We start from the raw sequence: 22260 nt of genomic DNA, 5'->3' as shown, positions 1-22260 counted from the left end.
CCACCTTCTGAAGCCTGTTTCTGTCCATTTGTCACACTGTATCTTGATCATGTTGTGTTCCCATGCTGTTGAGGAGTTGTGATCCCTTGCAGGAGAAGAGGTGTTCTGGTCTTTGATGGTTTCACCTTTTTTGCACTGGTTTTTTTCCATCTGTGTGGATTTTCCTGGCTGCGATCTCAGGGAACTGCTTGATGAGGTAGCTTGTCTACCTGTCAAGGCATTACTTTGTTTCTATGGACTCCTTCAGGTTGCCAGGTAGGCTTCTTTGTTTACACTGGGTGATTAGGATGCTGTCCAGTTGCTATCTAGGATTCCTGGGTTTTTTGTTAAAATCTGCGGCCTAATCCCTCCCTTTAATGGCGGGCTATGTTCTTCCTCCACAGGGCTAAATCATGCAGGGTTCAACTCAGACTGTGGCACTGGTTGCGCAACCCACTAGAGTTAGTGCTTCAGCCCCCTTCAGCCACACTGCCTGTCTCCCCATTTTCTCCAGTCATGGAAGAGCGGCCAGCCCAGCTGCTCCATCTGTCCTCCCTCCTTCAGCTCCATCTTTCTCCAGGCAAGGGGAGGGGGGCGGTAGCTTGTCCACAGGCTCTCCCCGCCAGCTTATAGGCTTTTGCGTTTGCTTAGATCTGTGTGCCAATCCGGGACACAGTCCTGGATTATTATTCAACTCTGCACTTGTAATTCCCGGCGCTTGACTGGCAAAGATCTCCTGTTCTGTGTATTACTGAGGCCTTGGGGGAAGTGCTGTATCTGAACCAGAGTGCCAGAGGGGGAGCCTGACTCACTGGTCAGATACTCCTTCTGGGTGAAGTGGCACCCCTCCCCATCTCAGTCTGCCCTGCCTGGGCTTTGCTCACCATCGGACCAGACCTGTTGAAATGCACCTGGTACCCCAGTTGGAGCTAGGAGATCTCTGGATTTCTGCATCTGTCTTGCTGGGTGTTGTGTGCCGGAGTTGTGGCTATTCGGCCATCTTGAGTCCAGGACAGCAAATTTTAAGGGTCAGGAAGATGATAATAATTTCTTGCCTAAGAACTCAAAGACAATCCTTTGGCAAATGTTTATTGACCAGACCTTAAAATTAAATGTCAATAGGAAATGTTTCTTAAAAGATTGATAAAGTAGAAACATATTGGATTTAACAATTGGAGCACATATCTGGAAATCAGAACATCAGAGGTACAAACACGAGAAACACCATTTACTAAACACCTAGGTGTTTACGGTAAAGTATCTCTGCAAAGCAGGCCAACCTTACAAGGCAGGATTTCTAACCTCCCCAAGGTCATATACTAGCTCTTGTTCATCTATTTCTAGGCCCCAGAATAGTGTCTGAGTGTCTGGCACACTCAATATTTACTTCTTAAATGAACAAAGTAGTCCCTTTTTTGCAAATGAAGAACTGAGGCTTCCAGTAGTTAAGCAACTAGAAAAGCCTGGGTTCAAACCATAATCCTAAAGCAACCTTCTAAATAAATAGGTGACCACACAATTGGAAACATATGTAAACCAAACGAAAAAAGAAAGAAAATTCGTTTTAACTTGCTTTTCTGTAAAATTATAAGACTATAACTGGTATACTACTTTGTTTACATTTATAAAAAGCATAATAATGTTCAATCTTATTGAAATAATAATAGCTTTTGATTTAGTTTTCTATGGGCTAATTTCTGTACTAAGTGCTTTATGTATATTCTCTCATTTAATCCTCATAACATTATTATCATCCCCATTTTATAGAAAAGAGAACCAAGGCTTACAGAAGCAAAGTAACTTAAATAGCAGAGCCAAGATTCAAATCCAGGCAAGAAGACTACCTTGGAAACCCAACTTTTTAATCAATACACTTGTTACATGTAAATAGCAGAGGAGATAAGGCAAAAAACAAAAACAAACAACAACAACAACAAAAACAGGTGTACCCATGAGTAAGGCTACTCTTCTCTAAAAGCAAAATAAGCTGATAAGAATAAAGTCCTTGCCAAGCACAGTGGTTCATACCCGTAATCCCAGCACTTTGGGAGGCTGAGGTGGGTGGATCACTTGAGGTCAGGAGTTCGAGACCAGCCTGGCCAGCATGATGAAACACCATCTCTACTAAAAATATGAAAATTAGCTGGGTGTGGTGGTGAGTACCTGTAATCCCTGCTACTTGGGAGGCTGAGGCAGAATTGTTTGAACCTGGAAGGCAGACATTGCAGTGAGCCAAGATGATATCACTGCGCTGCAGCCTGGGTAACACAATGAAACTCTGTCTCAAAAAATAAAAAATAAAAAATAAAGTACTTATTGTTGTAATCAAGGCTGTGAGTGCTCCCACCCCCCCCCAAAAAAAAAAAAAAAAAAAAAAAAAACAGAACACACATGAGCTAGCTTAAGTGAAAGAGAAATTAATCGTTTTTACAGAATACCATATTGATAGTGGAGGTGGTGTTCATAAAGGTAGAAGCCAAAATAAGCAATAATACTAATAACTAACAATTAAATGGCCCTTTTCTGTGCCAGGTCCTGTTCTAAGCATTTTACTCATATTAACTAATTTAACCCCAACAACAGCCTTGTAGAGTAAACATAGCTGTAACCTATATTACAGGTAAGGAAACAGCTTCCAAAAGTTAACTTGCCCAAACTCAAAAAAGTAGAAAGTTTTCTTACACATACACATCTCTATTCCACAACCAAAACCTAACAGGCTCAGTCCCAGGCTGTATTTTTGCTCTGCTTTCATCAGGAGTCCACCCTGGTCCAGCACCTCAGAGTAGGAAGGAGGCAAAATCAAATGGACGAGTGCCTGGGAAGCAGAGATTTAAAGCTCATCCATTTATGCATGAGCACATTCATTCACAGCACTTTTTCATCCACTCACGAGCACCTGTTTCATTGCAAACCCTGTACGCAGAGTAGATTCTAAAAGTTTATCAGGCCAGGCACAGTGGCTCATGTCTGCAACTACAGCACTTTGGCAGGCCAAGGTAGGAGGATCACTTCAGGCCAGGAGGTCAAGGCTGCAATGAGCCAAGATCACACCACTGCATTCCAGCATGAGTGACAGAGGGGGAGAGAGAAAGCAAGAGAGAGCACGAGAACAAGAGCCTGAGAGTGAAAGAGAAGGAAAGAAGGAAGAAAGGGAGGAAGGAGGGAGGGAAGAAAGAAAGAAATTCAGAAAAATATTTGCATTATATGGGAACCAAAGGGTTAATCAGCTCTTCCAAAAACACAAGGAAAAAAAAAAACAGTCCAGTTGTAAAAGATGCAAAAGATATATAAACAGACAATTCACAGAAGCCAAATGACCCTAACAAAATGTTATCTGTTATTTCACCAAATAATTGCAAATTAAAATAATAAAATGGTATTGCATATTTGTCTTATGCAGATTTAAAAAACCTCTCACTCCCAGGGTTAGCAAGGGCATACCTTGTTATAAGAGTATTAACTATAAAAACTATATTAGCATGTATATCCACTATGTACCCACAAAAATTAAAAATAAAAAATATATTAGCTTTTCTGGAGAACAACCTGGCAACACAAGTAAAAATAAATAATAGGGATCAGGCACAGTGGCTTATGCCTATAATCACAGGCCAAGGTAAGAGGACTGCTTAAGCCCAAGAGTTTGAGATGAGCCTGGGCAACACAGACCCTGTCTCTACAAAAACTAAAACAAAATTAGCTAGGTGTGGTAGTGTGCACCTGTAGTTATAAGTACTTGGGAGGCTGACGTGAGAGGATTGCTCAAGCCTGGGAGGTTGAGGCTGCGGTGAGCCGAAATCGCACCACTGCACTTCAGCCTGGTGACAGAGTGAGACCCTGTCTCAATCAATCAATTAGCAATATACATAGACTCTGACCCAGAAAATCTACTTCTATGACTATTATCCTAGGAAGATAAAAGATTTATATAGATATATAGATACATTTTATGTATAGACATATGTGTAAGAATTTCACTGTAGACATTCTTCAGAAATTTTAATTCACTCATCCATTCATCCATGAGCACATTCGTTCACTCCAGCCTGGGCAACAAAGTGACTGAATTTTTTTATAGTTGTAAAAGAATAAGAAAAAATACAAATCCACTGGATAAGAATACATTAAATGTATCTAATCACTAGGATACTATGTATCTGCTAAAAGAGACAAGGTAGAATTCTAACAATACATTGCTACAAAAAAGAACATATCTGAAACAATACATTGTTACCAAAAAAACTATAGTAGTACCAACATATTGAAAATATTTCCTATCAGAATCAATCCAGGGATATTACATGGATAATAGTGAATCTAGATTATTTTTATATTATTCCCAAAACTACTGGACCAAATTATCCTAATAGGCCTCCTATTTAGCTCTAGAATTCTTTAATCCTAAGATTTTTTTTTTAAGACAGCATCTTACTCTGTCATAGGCTGGAGTATAATAGTGTGATCACAACTCACTGCAGCCTCAACCTTCTGGGCTCAAGTGATCATTCTACCTCAGCCTCCTGAGTAGCAGGGACCAAAGGCACATGCCACCATCCCTGGCTAATGTTTTGCTTTTTTTTTTTTTTTTTTTTTTTTTGTAGAGAAGAGGTCTTGCTATTTCACCCAAGGTGTCCTCAAACTCCTGGACTCAAGCAATCCTCCTGCCTTGGCCTCTCAAACTATGGGATTACAGGGATGAGTCACTGCACCTGGCCTAATCCTATAACTGTTGCACACCACTGATATTATATACAGTTATTATTGCAAGACCACAGTGTGTCTCCTATGTTTCAGAGCCTTTTATCTACTGAAGCAAAATATGAAATCCTCAAAAAGGTCCAGAATGTTTATATCTATATTGTAAATTTAAACTTTTAACACTACACCCTTGATTATCAATGACAACTAATGTTGAATTTATGGAAATCACAAATTATCTTACCTCAATAATATAAGGACCATTGTATTTTTTTTAAACTAAGATAAGAGAACTTTTTGAACATTGAAAGAGATAAATAACTGCACACTATGCCATATATGGTACACTTTATCCAAAAATACTGAGTGTGAACCAAATTCTATTAAAGGGCAGTTATAAACAGCAATGAAGCCCCTTGGCAGTGGGTGAGACTGAAATTTGGCGTCAGAAGACCTGGGAAGAAAAACCATTCTTTTAGCTCCAGAATCCCAAACAAATCAAATCACCTGAAACTCAATGGCCTCCTTTGTAAAAGATAAGCATGATAAAGGAATTATATAAGGTCAGTAAAAGGTGCCTGACAGAGTGCCTGAGACAAAATAGGTTCTCCATTCCTCGCTTAATAGAAACAGGTGCATCACTGTTGCTTCTGTTAAGGTTAAAAGGGGTACCTCAACTTACCTACTTTATTCATCGGAATTTTTATAACATTGCATACACAACCATTCTATTTTATTTTTATACTATATATTAGAAAGGGGCTTCTTGCTCCCAAAACTCTATTTGTTGGCATAGGCTTTTCCACCATAAGTATGCAAAAAAAGACGAGTTATCTCAGAAACTCAGGGAGAAAGCATACTTACAAAGCACACCCCCAAAACTCCGAGTTGCTCTTCTCTGAGCTCAACGCTCTTCTTAGGCACATATGTCTGCCTCCTATCATTTCTTCATGAGGTTCAGGGCAAAGGGCCTCGTCAAGCAGATGATCTTTGGTTGCTTCTACACTTTCCCCAAGCCACCTACAAATAAACGAAAAAAGGGAGTAAGACACACCTACAACTTTAAACATTTTTAAATGAAATATGAAAATCAGGTCACTATGTACAGATTATGGCATAACACAGAACAGAGAAAATGTTCCTAGAATCATTCAAAAGCCCAAATGACCTCACTGCAATTCTTCACATCCAAGTACCCAGCCAATATATTGTCACTGGTGACTTCCATCCATGCCTGGTTATCCTTGAGGCTTGCCAGACAGTTCATGCTCCAGTGGGAACCACAGCCCAAGTCTGGCCAAAAGTACTAAGCATGAGCATGTCTATCAGTTGGTAATTAAGTCAGGTAATAAAATTAACATGTTACTTCTGAATATGGTGACTCAATTGTACTTCTAAGCCAGTCTAACACTGCTAAAGGAAATATTTTATAAGCTTCCTATATACTCAGTGCTACAATTAAATAGGAGTAAAATGCCTTCGGTTGTAGGAAAGAGCTGTGGACAGAAATATTTTCAATTATTTGTGACTGCTTTCAAAGCAATCTGTAGGAATCCACAGGAAGTGATCCAGAGAACTGGGATTTATCTACATAAAAGGTAGATATGGGACTACATCTGTACACTATTTGGAGAAAGAAAAAAGGGTATTCTGAAAAAGTTAATCAAGAAATCAAGATAAACTGTCAAGAAACAGCTCAGAGACCCAGGTTCTGAAATGGCAGACAAGATATGCTGAGAGAATATAGATACAGTGCACACTTCACTCTTCTAACAAAACAGCCACCATCACCCCTGAAATGAGTCATAGGCACAACCAAATTTATGCGCTCCAATGTGAAACTGTCAAGGCTTTAAACTCATCGCTGTGCTGGCCAGTACATCAGTCACTAGACACATGGCTACTGAGCTCTAGCTCTGGCCAGGTCAAACTGACATGTACTATACAGGGAAAATACACAGTAGACTTTGAAGACTTAAAATAAATATTTTTTAATGTATAGCCCGGCATGGCGGCAGGTGCCTGTAATTCCCAGCTACTCGGTAGGCTAAGGCAGGAGAATTGCTTGAACGCACGAGGTGGAGGTTGCAGTGAGCCCGAATCGCGCCACTGCAGTTCAACTAGGGCAACAAAGCCAACTCCGACTCAAAAACAAGTAAAAATCTCAGTAAGTTTTATATTTACTCCATTGAAAACATTTTTCTATATTGTGCTAAATAAACTATTAAAATTAATTTCGCCAGATTCTTTTTTTTAACGTGGGTACTACAAAATTTAAATTCACCTGTGTGGCTCACACTGTATTAGACAACAGTACTCTGCATAATTAACAAAAAATAAACAACAAATGCTGCCAGGCACTGTGCTAGATATTTTACATAATACTCAACGCTGCAATTAATGGTCGAGTTTTATCAGACGCCTACATAACAGATTGGCTCCATCAAACCAAAAAGATGCAGCTGGGATTCAATGTCAGGTCATATTACGAAACAATTCAATTAAGGGGCCGCTAATAGGTAAGGCTAGGGCAACTCCCATAATGGCACAGAAAGAGGGGTCCAGCGTTCCAAAGAGTGGCAAGCTTTCAGTGACTACAAAACAGGCATATATATATACACACACATATATATATCAAGTTCTACATGACAGACAAGAAAATGTCAGACGGTTCTCTGGGGGACCTACCGAATGAGTCCAATCTCCTGGTCCTTAAAGCCTCACAGGTGCTAGCGGTGGAGCAAGGTGCTCCGAAAGGAAGGACAATCAATGTAGCCGAGATCCTCGGGATAATCTGGCCAGGACCTGACCGCTGACACCCCTGCAGACGGAGGCAGGCCTCGGGAGACGGGCGCGCCGCCTCCCCTCACCTCTGCACACACTCCACCCATCCACGGCCCCACCCCAGATCCCGCGCCGCTCCGAGGGCCCCACCCCTGGGGCGAGGGGAAGTGGGACTCAAACGTCTGCAGTAAGACGGGGAAGTGGTCGAAAAAGGGAAAATGGGAGGTGGGGGCAGGTACCTGACACGGAGGACGACCCCAGCTCGTTAATGCCGGATCATCGCCTAGGCCCCACCCGGCTCCCGCGGCTACCAGCGACCCAGAAGGTGCAACTGACCAAACGCTGCGACTCAACCGACTCTGCTCTCCCCAGATTCGCAGCTATGGCAACTTGAACTAGCCGCCCAGCCACAACGAGAGTACTGGACCCCGCTGCCGCCGCTTTGCCCTCTGGGAGTTGTAGTCCACCCCCGCTTCACGATCAAGGAGTTACTAAGGGAGAGCGTCCCGGAACGAAACTGCAAATCCCAGGATGCCATATGGCTGGCCTTCGGGTAACTTTCCCGGAAAAAGCCTGATCCCTCGGCCGCGCCCTCTTGCCCTGATCTATTTTTTTTTAAAGGACCAGCCTCCTCTGTAGGAGGCAAACTCCAGGTAGAAAGTTATTAAAAATGCTTCCTTAGCCTTGACTGTAATTTTACTCCTTGGGGGACAAAAGGAGTCTCCGAGGACTATGGTAAGTTGGGGAAGTGGTAGAAAAAGGGCGAGGGAGCGGTGGAGGGACAGGGAAGGACAATTTCTAGCACTGAAAGGTAAAAATCCCCTGATACCAGGGTCTAGCATATTGTTCCAAAGACTCACAAATTCTTATAACCGTAAGGGAGCAGAGAAGATTATGTAGTCCAACCTGTTTGGCGTGGAAAGAGTAAGGGACTTGCCTAAAAGCATATGGCTCATTCAGGGCACAACAAAAGTCGATGTGAGGCTGTCAGCTCATGACTGCTGCTGCTTCAGTCTAGGTGTCATCTCCTCACTCTAGAACATCAAAGAAATGTTCTGTACCCAGGGGAGTTGGTTTCAGTCACGAAGAGAATAAAAACCTCAATAAAAAACTGAGCTTTGGAAAAGCTAAGAAGTAACAAATTAGTCATGCGAATTGCCCTTTTCTTCTCTGCCCAAAAGACCACTTCCCCTTCCTTCTTTGAGGCTAAAATCAAATATTATCTGATCTGCCAAAGCTTCCCTGGCTACATGAAGAAGAGTTAGATCATGTTAAATAACAAGGGTTCCCTAATCTAATAATTTTGTACACTATAATCCGTTTCCCAGTTGGTCCCTTCTATTGGCCCTTCAAAGGGACCTAACCTTTTTAAATCTTTATCTTTCTTCTCACCCTTTTCTCACTTGCCCTTTTCCGTTCATCTCTCTCTCACTGTCTCTCTCTCTCCCTTTCTCTCCTTCCCTCCCTCCTTATCCCCCCCCCAACACACACACACATACACACAGGCAGTCATAAATAATTAGCACATAAAGTTGATATAGTAGAATTATTCAAATATCTTTTCTGGCCAACACTGAAACATGAAACTATCTCATATGGTTTGAACATAAAATAATTCTTCCAAAAACCTTCTATGCATTTGCAGCTGTCTTCAAGCTGCTTCCTTGAAATTGTTCCACCAGAATACACTCCACTGGACACAGAGTTTAAGATAATTCAGAACAGCCATAAAATTGCCTCTATGCATATAGAAGCATAACTGTTTATTTGTTAACATTTTAACTTTCAAAACAATTCATTCATATAATTCAGCAAATGTATGCTGGATATTTCTTAGGATCCAGACATTGTTTTAGACACTCAAGGTGCAGTGTGATAATAAGGAAATAAACAACATAGATCTTGCTTTCAAATTGCTCAGAACCAAGTTAGAGAAAAAGACTAATAAATGATTACAAATCTCTGTGTAATAGAATACTGCATGGATTTCTATGGAAAGCCATAAAAGAGAAACTTTCTGAAGAGTGATAATCAGATCAACTGCAGGAGAAATGCCGACTGAAACAACTAATGTAATCATGAGCTACATTAATAAAAACTGATTGTCCAAAGCCTTTCTTCTCTGGTTTAACCATATTTAGAGAATTGGATTCAATTCTAGGGGCCTTATTTTTTAAAGTGATATTAACCAAATAAATCAAAAATTGCAGGACACAACGGGGACCAAAGGGTTAAAAATCAGATGTTTTAGTTCATTTTGATCAATAAATGCTTAAATATATTATTAAATTCATAGCAACTGTTTGTCATATGGTGTGCTGTCAATCAATAGCTGTGGCATCCCAAAAAAATGTAGTGAAGTCACATCACTGAATCTTCTTTTACATCTTGACAAAACAGGCAAAATGAGTTAAAGCCAACAAAATAGATTTTACATGAAATTGTCTCATAAATCCCAAAGATATGTATTACTTTTAATCAATATGGCCAACACACATTATACAAACACAGCACCGTACTCAAGCAGACTCATCTGAGTTTAGATTTGGAAAAATCCACAAAGAGTACTGATATGGTCTGGCTCTGTGTCCCCACCCAAATCTCATCTTGAATTGTAATCTGAGTTGTAATCCCCATATGTTGGGGGAGGAACCTTGTGACGAATGATTAGATCATGTGGCATTTCCTCCATGCTGTTCTCATGATAGTGAGTGAGTTCTCAGGAGATCTGATGGTTTTATAAGGGGCTTTTGCCCACTTCTCTCTACTGCCACCATGTGAAAAAAGGAGGTGTGTTTTCTTCCTCTTCTGCCATGATTGTAAGTTTCCTGAGGCTTCCCCAGCCATGTACAACTGTGAGTCAATTAAACCACTTTCCTTTATAAATCACCCAGTCACAGGTAGTTCTTCATAGCAGTGTCATAACGAACTAGTACAAATATCATTTGCAGTACCCTCCTTTTGCAAACCATGATAAGTAGGGGTACACAGAGATTACATGATGTATTAGTTTACTAGGGATTTGATAAAATACCACAGAATGGGTGACTTAAACAACAAAAATTTATTTCTCACAGTTCTGAAGGCTGTAAGTCCAAGATCAAGGTGTCAGCAAGTTTGGGTTCTCCTAAGGTCTCTGTCTTTGGCTTGCAGATGTCCATCTTTTCTCTGTATCCTCAAATAGGCCTATTCCTGTATGAGCACATACATGGTTTCTCTCTCTTCTTGTAATGACCTCCATTATATTGAATTAGAACTTCATACTGTGGCCTAATTTAACCTTAACTACCTCCTTAAAGGCCCCATTTTCAAAAACAGTAACATTAGGGGTTAAGGTTTTGACACATTTTCCCACAAATTGTACCTATTTAGGATTAGTGTCATCAATGATCTTCGCATTACATAATACCTTGACAAAGGTAGATGCGGGAGATATTTTTGACATGCCTTGCCCACATAACCCCTTAACTGAGAATGATGCTACCCACAGTGTTGGCCCCACCAGCCTAGTTTGTGATACACAAAGTTCCTACCTGTCTCACCATGGCTGACTAGACAAGGCGTAGACAGATACCTGAGACAATATGGGTCAGTCAGGCTCTTTATCCTTTGAGAATTTAAAATTAGGACTCAAGCTCCCAATTGGTTACCAGAATAGTCTTGATGTACAGGTAAGAGCTGAGGTCATCACAAAGAGGTAGCCATCTTCTTCTGTGTTCAAGAGGCAGCTGATAATGCTAACCTGCAGACACAGAGAAGAAAGTAAAGCAGTAAGAGGAAATAAACTACACAGCCATAAGGAAATAAGCCCAAGAGAATGCAGCCCTGGTTCCTGACAACTTCCAAGTTCCTGGATCCAAGCCTTCTTATTCCCACTTGTATTTCCTGTGCTTGCTTTCTACAATATACTAGAGGCAACTGGAGGTGCTTAAACGCACAGATTCTGGACCCAAATCACTTGGATTCAAATCAGTTATAATACCTATCAGCAATGTCACTTCAAACAAGTTACTTAATCACTCTGTGCCTTCATTTTTTCCTTTTCTAAATGTGAACAATAAAAATAGTACTTCATGTGTAGAGTTGTTTGGTAGATAAGATAAATAAATGTGTGTAAAGCACTAAGCCTAGTGCCTAATTCATGGTAAGTATTATTGAATGTAAGCTGACATTATATGTAAGGTGACAAATACTATGACATCCTCAAAATGGTAGTTCCAGGAATATTGGTAGTCTATTATTTTGTTCTAGACACTTACAAATAATATATTAATAGCTTCTTGCCTCGTGATGATTTCCCTTTTGAGGCATAAGATTAGTTCTGTTGATTGAAATCTAAAGAGCCTTGACTAAGACTATATTAATGAGATCACCAGCCTGTAAGATCCAAGATGTTAATTCTAGATCTAGTTTCTTGAGCAGTTTCATCAGAAACACTTTTGAACTATACGAAACATTAAATGTCTAGATGCACTAATCAATAAAGAGGTTCTGGAATGGGGCTAGTCTAAAAGCATTGACATGAGCATCCTAACCCAACTCATCTAGAATGAATAGTGTAGAGAAGGGAAGACGTCTATTATGTAAGAAGCCGTGGGTGGCAAACAAAGGTAGTGCTGTTTCGAGGAGAAGGGACAGAAGTTGTACTTCACCAATAACTTGCAAATTTATAAAACTGTGAAACAACAACAGCTGATACAGTTTGGCTCTGTGTCCCCATCCAAATGCCACATGGAATTGCAATCCCTAATGTTGGGGGTGGGACCTAGTGAGAGGTGATTGGATCATAGGAGTGGATTTCCCCCTTGCTGTTCTCATAATAGTGAGTGAGTTCTCACAAGATCTGTTGTTTGAAAGTATGTAGCACTTCCCCCTTCACTCTTTCTCCTACTCTGCCATGTGAAAAAGGTGTTTGCTTCCTCTTCACCTTTCAAAGCACCATGATTGTAAGTTTCCTGAGGCCTCTCCATTCATGCTTCCTGTACATCCCGTGGAACTATGAGTCAATTAAACCTCTGTTCTTCGTAAATTACCCAGTCTCAGATGGTTCTTTATAGCAGTGTGAGAATGGACGGATACAACAACAGACTATTGCCATGTGACACAAAAATGTATTTGGAATACTAACCAAAATTTTCCTCAAATATGAATTATTTCACCTTCGTCCTCCCCTTATCTCCATTTCTGCCAGCTACACTGTTCTGCACTCACTGCCTTAAAGATGGGATGTGACCACAGAAAGCAGAAATGGAGAGGAGTTGAAGAAGAAAAAGAAGAAAATAAAGCATTTTCTTCCTGGCTTTTGAATATTCAACATAAACATCTTCAGATAGGACAGGCTGCATAATTTATTGCAGGACCCTGTGCAAAATGAGTATGTTAAGCCCTTTTGCAAATGAGTATATTAAGCCCTTTTATGACTCCTGCTGTCACAAAGGAGTCAGGCTATAAATAAATGACTTGAAAGAAAATATCTAAAGAAAAGAAAGATATTTCCCCCAAAAGAAAAGAGGTTCCTGACTGGGAATGTGATAATGGAAAAGAAGGGGGTCCTGGAAAGGGAGAAATAGGAGGTTGGGGAGGCAGACCTGTAGGCATAGGGAGAACGTCTATGTTGACAGAGTGCCCAGCCTCCACTCAAGCAAGCACTGTTCGTAGCCTGAAGCTAGCTGTTCTGCCCATACGCATCAGAGGAGGATGTTACTGCAAAAGTAGCCTGCATTGTTCTTGGTGACCACCTACATCATTGGATTTCGCTTTGTTCCCTAGAGCCACCACAGGTGGTCAAGCTCCCTTGTAGTATCACTACACAATTATAAGTCATAAGAAAGAAGACATCAAGTATGCTGTTATAGGTATAAATAAATAAATAAATAAATAAATAAATAAATAAATAAAAAGGAAATCCCCCAAAGCTTGCTTAGGCGGGACTAAATGGAACTACTCAAAATTCTCTCCCAATCAAGTCAGTGGTGAAATTCACCCTCTTTACATCCGCAGAAAACAATTGTAAATGGTTGTTGACTCTTTCTACATCAAGTTTGCAAGTTACCTTCAAGTCTAAGAAGAGTCAACATGAAAAAACAAGATATTGCAAGGATGATATTGCCCACTACTCAAAGAATCATCTTTAGCCATTCATTGTGTTGAAGCACTGTTGATCCCATGAAGTTCTTTTCAGCCACACACTTACTATTTATAGGTAATTATCCCTGCCAAGAGCATCACAGATATAAAGCACAGCAATTCATATGCATTTAGGTCAAAGTGAGCCGCTATTAATGTACGAAATGAAAATCGTAAAACATTTCTGTAGTTAAGCAATATAGTTAATCAATAAAGAGGTTCTGGAATGCAGCTAATGGAATGCTCCACTTTAATGGCTACTTTTTGAAAAAAGATAAAATACACAGAGGCATGAATTGCCAAATAACCACTTTCTAATATTTGAACCATGCTAATAATTCCTCTCCAAGAAGGAGAAAGTAGTGTTCTATAGCCATTCTCATTCGTTACCTTTAAAATGATTTTGTGTGTGTGTTTAATGGATCTGAGTGCATTTTTCTCTATTTAACCTGATCATAAAGATTGATCATCATCTTATCCGTGTTTATTTGCCCCATTTTAAAAGATATGCTAAGGAAAGAAAATTGTCTTATTAATTGTCTTAGCAATTTGTTGAGCAGACTATTAGAACATTGTTAGTCCTAAGGCATGTTCCAATTTGCTGAACTGAAACTGGGTAGGCATAAGAGTTTTTGCCTACATTATAATTGCCACTAAGCCAATTCATGCTGTCTGAATCTTGATGTAAAGTGTTATAGGTTTCAGCATACCACTTTTGTTCTCAGCAAAGGTGGAATAACAGAGATCAGATTTACCCTCCAACCAGAACTATATCAAAAAAAAAGCAGGCAAGATATATGAAGCAATGCTTTTCAAGGCAGTGGTTATCATACCAAGAAGGACCATGATCCCTAAGAGACGGGAAACAAATAAAGAAAGCCTTATGATTACCACAACTTACTGCCTTGAGAGAGTTTCCAGATCACAGAGCAAGGAGAGGAAACCCAGGCAGAACCCAGTGAATGCTTTAAACTGGGGAGACAAAGCTGAGAGTCTGGGAAGATGCAGGTAAGTGGAGTTTGCAGGACAAACTACAGGAGGGAGAGAGCTATGTAGAGATAAAACTTCAGAACACCATAAAGGGTCTCTATGGAAGATTCAGCAGAATACTAATCATTACACACACGTGAAAAAAATGAGGCTGGAGAAAAAAGCAACTAGCAAGATTGGAGGTAAAATTGCCTGTTGCCCACAGGGGACCAGGAATGGTGACCCTTCTCACCAGCCAGATTTGAAATACCTCATAATTCATGGAGCACTGGGTATAGTAATCAGAAGGATCTTGCCTCAGGAATGAGAAATAACTAGCCCTAGATTATATGTGTATTAGTCCCACCTAACAAAAGTCAAAAACAAGATCTACAAATCTCAGATTGTTTCAAAGTAATTTACATCTGACAACAAATCTCAAGAATATTTAATGAATGCAAAAATCCAAATGTCAAAAAGGGTAGAATGTACAATATCTGCCATCCAAACAAAAATTATTAGGCATGCAAAGAAACAGAAAAATACAACCCATTTTCAGGACAGAAATCAAGCAATCTAAACTGACCCAAAATTGACAAAAATAGATATATTTGAATTATCAAACAAGAACACTGTTGTGGGTTGAGTTTTGTTCCCCAAAAAGATACCTTGAAATTCTTTTTTTTTTTTCTAGATATTTCTCAGCATTTTTATTGCTAATTTTTAAGAAGGAAAAGTTTTTTAGTACAGCTTGTGGATAATTTTGATTTATAGGAATGTTGTGCCACCAGTGAGCCTTTACATAAAGTCACATAAATTAAAAGGCCTGAAAGAATTGGGAAGATATGCAACATAAAATTGCCGTAAACACCTGAGGTTAAAACAATTCGACGTGTCCAGGAAATCCACCCATGGAAACAAAGTCCAAGGCTAGAAGGGTGTTTTAGTGCGTCATTGATGAGGAAGATGAAGAAGAGACCAGGGTTACTCTGGCTTTATTTGGACCATCATAAGCCTCAGCAATGGTCTTCTACAGGGTGTTAGGTAAAGACCAACCATCATCACAGTATTTAGTGGAGAATTTTCACTATTTAAAGCTTAATGTTTACTAAAGTTAAAACTTATTAACAGTAACTCATGAGATGCAACTGGAAAGTACCTGCCCTTTTCTGATTAAAACATTAACCAAAATTACTGGACCACACAGCACTTGGGCTATGACACATGCAGGTTACAGCATGTTGCAACAACTCACAATAAATTTATTTAATGGTGTTTATTACTTCAGCTTGAAGTAATACCAGTTTTGGATGGGTTACTTTCCATTTCCTACCAGAGATCTGGTTGAGGAGATTGATGTTTGAGAGAGATAAAGGCAGGAACAGGTCAACCATCTATTTTCCCATCTTCTCTGGGGCACATTTTTATAATTTTTGAGTTTCATTAGCTTAGAATCCTTCATTCCCCTAACATAAACAATGTACTTGCATCATTCCTATGAGTGTTTTAAAGTTAATACAAGGAAAAGTCACAACATTTTTAAATAGTTACTATCACAGACATTGCTCACAAGCTGGCCAATGTCCTGGGAAAAGGTCTTAATATGAAACTGATTTTTGAGTTTATTGATACCTTGAAATTCTAACACCCAGGACCTGTGAACGTGACCTTATTTGGGAATAGCATCTTTAAAGATATTTAAATTGAGTTGAGGTTATAATGGATTAGCATGGATCCAAATACAATGACCGATATCCTTATAAGAAGAGGGAAATTTGGATGCAGAGACACACAAAGAGAACACCTGATGATGACAGAGGAGAAATTGCAGGGATATAATCCAAGGGATGTCAAGGATTCCCAGGAACCACTAGAAACTTGGAACAGTCGAGGAGACATCGGCCCACAAAGCCCTCAGAGGAAGTTTGCCCCACGCACACCTTAATTTTAGACTTCTAGTCTCCAGAACGGTGAACAAATTCATTTATCTTATTTTAAGCCACTAAGTTTGTGGTACTTTGTTACAGCAGCCCTAGGAAACTAATATAGATATCAAAGCAATCATTATGTTTTAAATGTTCAAAAAGTATTATATAAAGAGACAAGGAAAATATTATCTAAAAGCCCCAAATTGAACTTTTGGAGATGGAAATCTAATTTATAAGATAAAAAATACATTAGATGGGATTAGTGTAAGATTAAATATTATGAGAGGACAACAAAAATGAATACTGAATTTAGAAACATAGCAAAAGAAACTATCCATAATCAAAAACAAAAAGAAAAATAATTTCTTACTGAGAAAAGCATCAATATTCTCTTTGTGAGATAACTTTAATTAGCCTAAGAAGTGCAGTAATTGGAATACTCAAAAGAGAGGAAAGAGTTAAGGGAACAAAAAAACATATATACAGAAATGAAGAAACAATGGCTGAAAATTTTCCCAAGTTTGATGAAAACCATAAACACACAAATCCAAGGATCTCAAAATACCCCAAGCACAGGAAACATGAAGAAAAGTATATCAAGGCACATTACAGTCAAATTGCTCTCAACCAATGACAAAGTCTGAAAAGTAGCCTGAGTAAGGGGAAAACAAAAGCATATTACAGTGCTCGCTTCGGCAGCACATATACTAAAATTGGAACGATACAGAGAAGATTAGCATGGCCCCTGCGCAAGGATGACACGCAAATTCGTGAAGCATTCCATATTTAAAAAAAAAAAAAAAAAAAAAGCATATTACAAAGGAGTAAAAAAACTTTGACATCAGATTGTTCTTATAAACAATGCAAGCAACAAGAAAATGAAGCAATATTTCTAAAGCACTGAAAGTGAAAAATAATGCCAATCTATGATTCTATCCCTAGGAATGATATCCTTTTTAAAAAAGAAGATAGACCACACTGCCATGTGTGTACCTATGCAAAAATCTTGCATGTTCTTCACATGTACCCCAAAACCTAAAATGCAATTAAAAAAAAGAAGACAGAGTTAGTACTTGTTTAGACACACAAAAGCTGAAATAATTTATAACCAGCAGATATGTATGACAAAAAAATTAATGAAAGTCATCCAAGCAAAAGGAAAGTGACAGCAGTGGAAAATATGGATCAATACTAAGGAATGAGAAAGACCAGAAGTGGTAAGTATCTTATTATTTGAATCTCTTTAAAACATAATAATGCTGTATTGCAGGATTTATAACCTATGTATGAGTAAAATGTATGGCAACAGAAGCATAAAGGTTAGACAGGAAAGGAGAAATTGAATATACACAAACATGGTGTTGAAGGGGTCTTCTAAACCATGTGTAAATTGGTATACTATCAACTGAATATAGACTATGATAACTTGAAGTTACATGCTATAAACCTCAAAGCAATGAGTATAATAACAAGAGTTATAGCTAAGATTCAATAAAGAAGATTAAACTGCATCAAAAAATTCCTTAAATAATATAAACATATGTTTAAAATAAAAGGAAAATTGGATCAAAGAACAGTGGGGGAAATAGAAAACTAATAGCAAGATTATCTGCTTAAACCTAATGTGAATGATGACATCAAATGTAAATGATCTTTAAAACCCAAACAAAAGGCAGAGATTGTGAGACTGAAAGCAAGACCCAACTCTATGCTATTTATAAGAACTGCACGTTAAATACAAAAACACAAAGAGGTTATCATTGTATGAAAAAAAGCATACAATGATAACGCTGATCAAAAGAAAGTTGCATTGGCTCTATCAGTAACAAAAAAGTAGACTAAAGAGCAAAGGCTATCACAAGGTATAAAGAAGTCCATTGAATAACAATGAAGGGAACAAGAAAACAAAAGTCCTAACCACCTATTTACCAAATAATAGAACTTCAAAATACACTAACTTCAAATTACATGAAGAAAAAACTGATAGAAATGCAATGAGGGGGAAAAACAACAAATCTCCAATTGTAGTAGAAAAGTTCAGTACCCATAGCTCAACAACTGATGTAACAAGTAGACTTTAAACTTAGCAAAAATACGTAAGACTTAAACAACACTTTCAACAACTTGACCTAAAGTCATTTGTAGAACACACAATGCCACAAAAGCTGATCACACATTTTTTTCAAGTACACACTGAACATTTTACCAAGATTGACCATATTCTGAATCATAAAATATCTCATTAAATTTAAAAGTGTTCAAGTTATACAAACTATTTTCCCTGCATATAATGTAATTAATTTAGAAATTACAGAATAATATCGGAGAATCCCTCAAATATTTGGAAACTAAATAACATACTTCTGAAGAATCCACAAATCAAGGAAGAAATCTAAAAGAAAAATTAAAAATATCTTAAACTGAGTGAAAATGAAATTTCAAGATATCAAAACCTGTGAGATGTCTCTAAAGTAGCACACGGCAAGTAAACAGCACTATACACATACAATATTATGGAAGAAAAACAGTCTCACACCAGTGACCTCAGTCTTAAGAAACCTCTCCTTAAGAAATAAAGAAGAGCAAATTAAACCCCAGGTAGGCAGAATAATAAAATACTAAAGATCAGAGCATATATCATTGAAATAGAACATGAAAATATAATAGAGAATCTAAGAAACAAGAATTTCCTTCTTTGAGAACATTAATAAAATTAATAAATCTCTGGATAAAGTATTTAGGAGAAAAAGAAGACACAAATTACCAAAATCAGGTATAACAGAGTTGACATTAGGATAGATTATATAAATATAAGAAGACAATTCATTATAGACACAAACTGCCCAAGAAGAATTATGCTACTTGAATAGCACTATATCTACGTTTAGAAATTGGATTTATAGTTAACCTTCCAATAAGGAAAATGCAAGGTTTCAGCAGCTTCATTGGTGACTCTTACCAAATAAGTAACAAAGAAATAATACCAGTTCTACAGAAACTCCTACAGAAATTTAAAGAGGAAGGACCATTTCCCAATTTACCCTGTGATGGAAGACTTAATTGCCCTGATACAAAAATTTGACAAAGAAGTTACAGAAAAGAAAATAACAGATTACTATCCCTTGTGAACATCTATGTAAAACTTTTAAACAGAATTTTAGCAAATCTAATTAAAGAGTATATTTTAAAAATGATAAATACATCATGATCAAGTGAGGTTTATCCCTGTAATGCCAGGTGGATTTAACATTCAAAACTCGATCACTATGATTCACCGCATTAACAAACCATGGAACCATCACAACAAGCAAGATTTAAAACATTTTATTACCCATAATATTCTCTGGTGTTCACTTGTAGTCAGCCTTTCCTCTGAACCCCAGGTCTTTGCAACCACTGATCTCTTTCCTGTTCCTATAGTTTTGCCTTTTTGAGAATGTTACATAAATAAATCATTAATATGAATAATTACATATAAATGCATAATATTTTGAGTTTGGCTTCTTTCACTTAACATTATGTGTTCAAGATTTGTCCTGTAACAATGTCATGGTGATTAAAAACAACAACAACAACAACAACAAGATTTGTGTATGTTGTATCAGCAGTTCATTCATTTTTATTGCAGAATAGTATTCCAATGTGGAGGTATCAGAGTTTGTTTATCCATTGCCTAGCTGAGAGACATTTAGTTTGTTTAGTGGTTATGAATAAAGCTTCTGTAAAATCTGCAATCCCCATATTTTAAGTGTACAGTTTAATAAAGTTTGATAAATGTATACAACCACTTAACCTCCAGCCTAATTAAGAGATAGACACCCAGTGTATTCCCTCCTGTCTTTTTCCAGTCAATCTTTCTTAACCTTTTTTCTGATTTCCATCACCACAGCCTTTTCCTTCCTGCCTTAGCCAAGTTCATGTAAAAGGAATTATTCTCTATAGAAAGAATTGGCATTCCTTTTATCCCAAGAGGAATCAGTAAGCAATTGAAGATTTTTAAGAAGGAAATAGGCACAATCTGATTTATGTTTGTAATGATCTTTTTTGGCTACTGTGCAAAAAATGGTGAATGTGCCACTGAAGTATTGTTTTTCTTCCCATGTTCTAGAGGGAATACGGCTCAATAAAATTCCTGGGCCGAACAGAATTTCCACACTGAACCCACTCAGGGAACCTGGAACTGTTTCTGCCATTCCTGATTCTTCCCAGCAGATGGACCCAAAGTCCAGTTCCTGAATTGCCTCGTGGAGCCGCGGGCTGCAGGGTGAGGCTGCGGCTGCCCGTCGATTTCCAGCACGCGCGTGGCGGCTGGAGCTGGGTAGCAGCGAGGATCCGCCAGGGCTGCGGGCGACGGCTTCAGCCGCACGGCGGGCTGGCCAGGGCTGCGCGCCCGCCTCCGACTCTCAGCAAAAGTGTCTCTGGCCAGGAGGAGCTGAAGTTCTGCAGGACATCGGTCCGCCCGGGGACTTTGGATACGGAGTTGTGCGAGTGGGTACCACGCAGACAGGGTGTTTAGAAGGCTACACGCGGGGGATGGTGGCTCCTTGGAATTAAAGACGAGGAAAGGAGGGACCATCTAAACTAGACTTTGGAGAGAACTAATGGGAGGAGCGCGGGGGATCGGGCTGGAAAACAGAGCGGATAGCCAGGACTGGTGTTGGGTGTCAGGGAACAGACGGAGCGGACTGCGTGGGTCCAGCCAAGGAGAGTGCAGCAAGCAGGCTTGTTTGGGTCGAGGTTGCCTAGGGAAGCGGAGCGCTTAAGTGCCTCTTCTTCCCCTTCTCCAGCCTCCTCTACAGTGGTGAGGTCACACCCCTTGGAGCCCTCCCTCTTCCCACCCCTCCCGCTCCCGGGTCTCCTTTGGCCTGGGGTAACCCGAGGTACAGAGGACAGAGAATGAGGCGATTGCGGAGGATGGAGAAATAGCCCCGGGTCCCGTGGAAAATGAGGCCGGCGGACCTGCTGCAGCTGGTGCTGCTGCTCGCCCTGCCCAGGGGCCTGGGCAGAAAGGGGTGTTCGTCTCTACCCTGCCAGTGCCATCAGGAGGAGGACTTCAGAGTCACCTGCAAGGATATTCAACGCATCCCCAGCTTACCGCCCAGTACGCAGACTCTGTGAGTACCCGGGAGAGGTCAGGGTAGGACCCAGAGACAAAGGGCACCTGCAGAGGTGGACCGAAGTGCACAAAAGCAGCTCAAGAACAGCCCGAAGGTGTGTGTGTGTGTGTGTGTGTGTGTGCGCGCGGGCGCGCGCTGTAAACGCAATCACCCACACTTGGGAAGGTATCATTGTTGACGTCCTCGTTACTCCTAATACAGGAAAAGGTTACAAAACTTTAGTGTACAATGACAGCAAGAGTTGTTCTTTCCAAAAAGCTGCTATTCTGCAAGTTACCTAACCCTGGTTAAATCTGTTTTATTTGAATTAATAAGGATAATGGCAACTAAGGAATGGACCCTTCTGAGCTTATCTTGGGTAATAAAAAATTGCAAAAATATGTATTTCTTCTTTTTGTTTTTCTAGTTGAGAGGTTATCTTGGCAGTTCTGCTGATTCATCAAATTGTTGACAAAAGTTTAATCCGGGCCCCTTTTTAAAATGAACTGTCTGTACAGTATCTGTAAGTTACTTACTCAAATGTGAACTGCCAGTGAAACAGTGCATCCAGAACCCTGCTTTGTGATAGGCATGGTAGAGGTATAAAGAAATGAAATTTCATAAAAGCATAGTACATTTATCTGCATGTTAAATGTTACCAAATTAGAAACCTGATG

General features: G+C 39.3%; 2 protein-coding genes and 1 non-coding gene across 11 annotated transcripts in view; 2 read left to right on the top strand and 1 right to left on the bottom strand.

Annotated features, from left to right (window-relative positions):
* The window catches only part of CEP128 (centrosomal protein 128), a 476123-nt gene extending 468230 nt beyond the window's left edge, over positions 1-7893 (bottom strand). For 7 of the 9 annotated variants that reach the window (XM_074392897.1, XM_074392891.1, XM_074392894.1 and 4 more), the window contains exons 1-2: positions 7704-7893; positions 5545-5700 (exon numbers count right to left, since the gene is read on the bottom strand). The gene's annotated coding sequence lies outside the window, so the exon portion shown is untranslated. Of the gene's footprint in view, positions 1-5544; positions 5701-7368; positions 7682-7703 lie in introns of those variants that run through there. The other 2 variants (XM_074392895.1, XM_074392893.1) reach the window with 2 other exon arrangements.
* A 9277-nt stretch (positions 7894-17170) lies between these two features.
* On the top strand, positions 17171-17277 carry LOC120364066 (U6 spliceosomal RNA). Its single transcript, XR_005579419.2, has one exon. It is a non-coding gene; the product is annotated as a U6 spliceosomal RNA (small nuclear RNA).
* A 4154-nt stretch (positions 17278-21431) lies between these two features.
* The window catches only part of TSHR (thyroid stimulating hormone receptor), a 163674-nt gene continuing 162845 nt past the window's right edge, over positions 21432-22260 (top strand). The window contains exon 1 of the mRNA XM_003924614.4: positions 21432-21601. Coding sequence (XP_003924663.1) covers positions 21432-21601 — 170 coding nt within the window. The remainder of the gene's footprint in view (positions 21602-22260) is intronic.

Source organism: Saimiri boliviensis, chromosome 2 (assembly GCF_048565385.1).
Source record: "Saimiri boliviensis isolate mSaiBol1 chromosome 2, mSaiBol1.pri, whole genome shotgun sequence".
Lineage (NCBI taxonomy): Eukaryota > Metazoa > Chordata > Mammalia > Primates > Cebidae > Saimiri > Saimiri boliviensis.
This window is presented reverse-complemented; position numbering and strand designations above follow the sequence as displayed.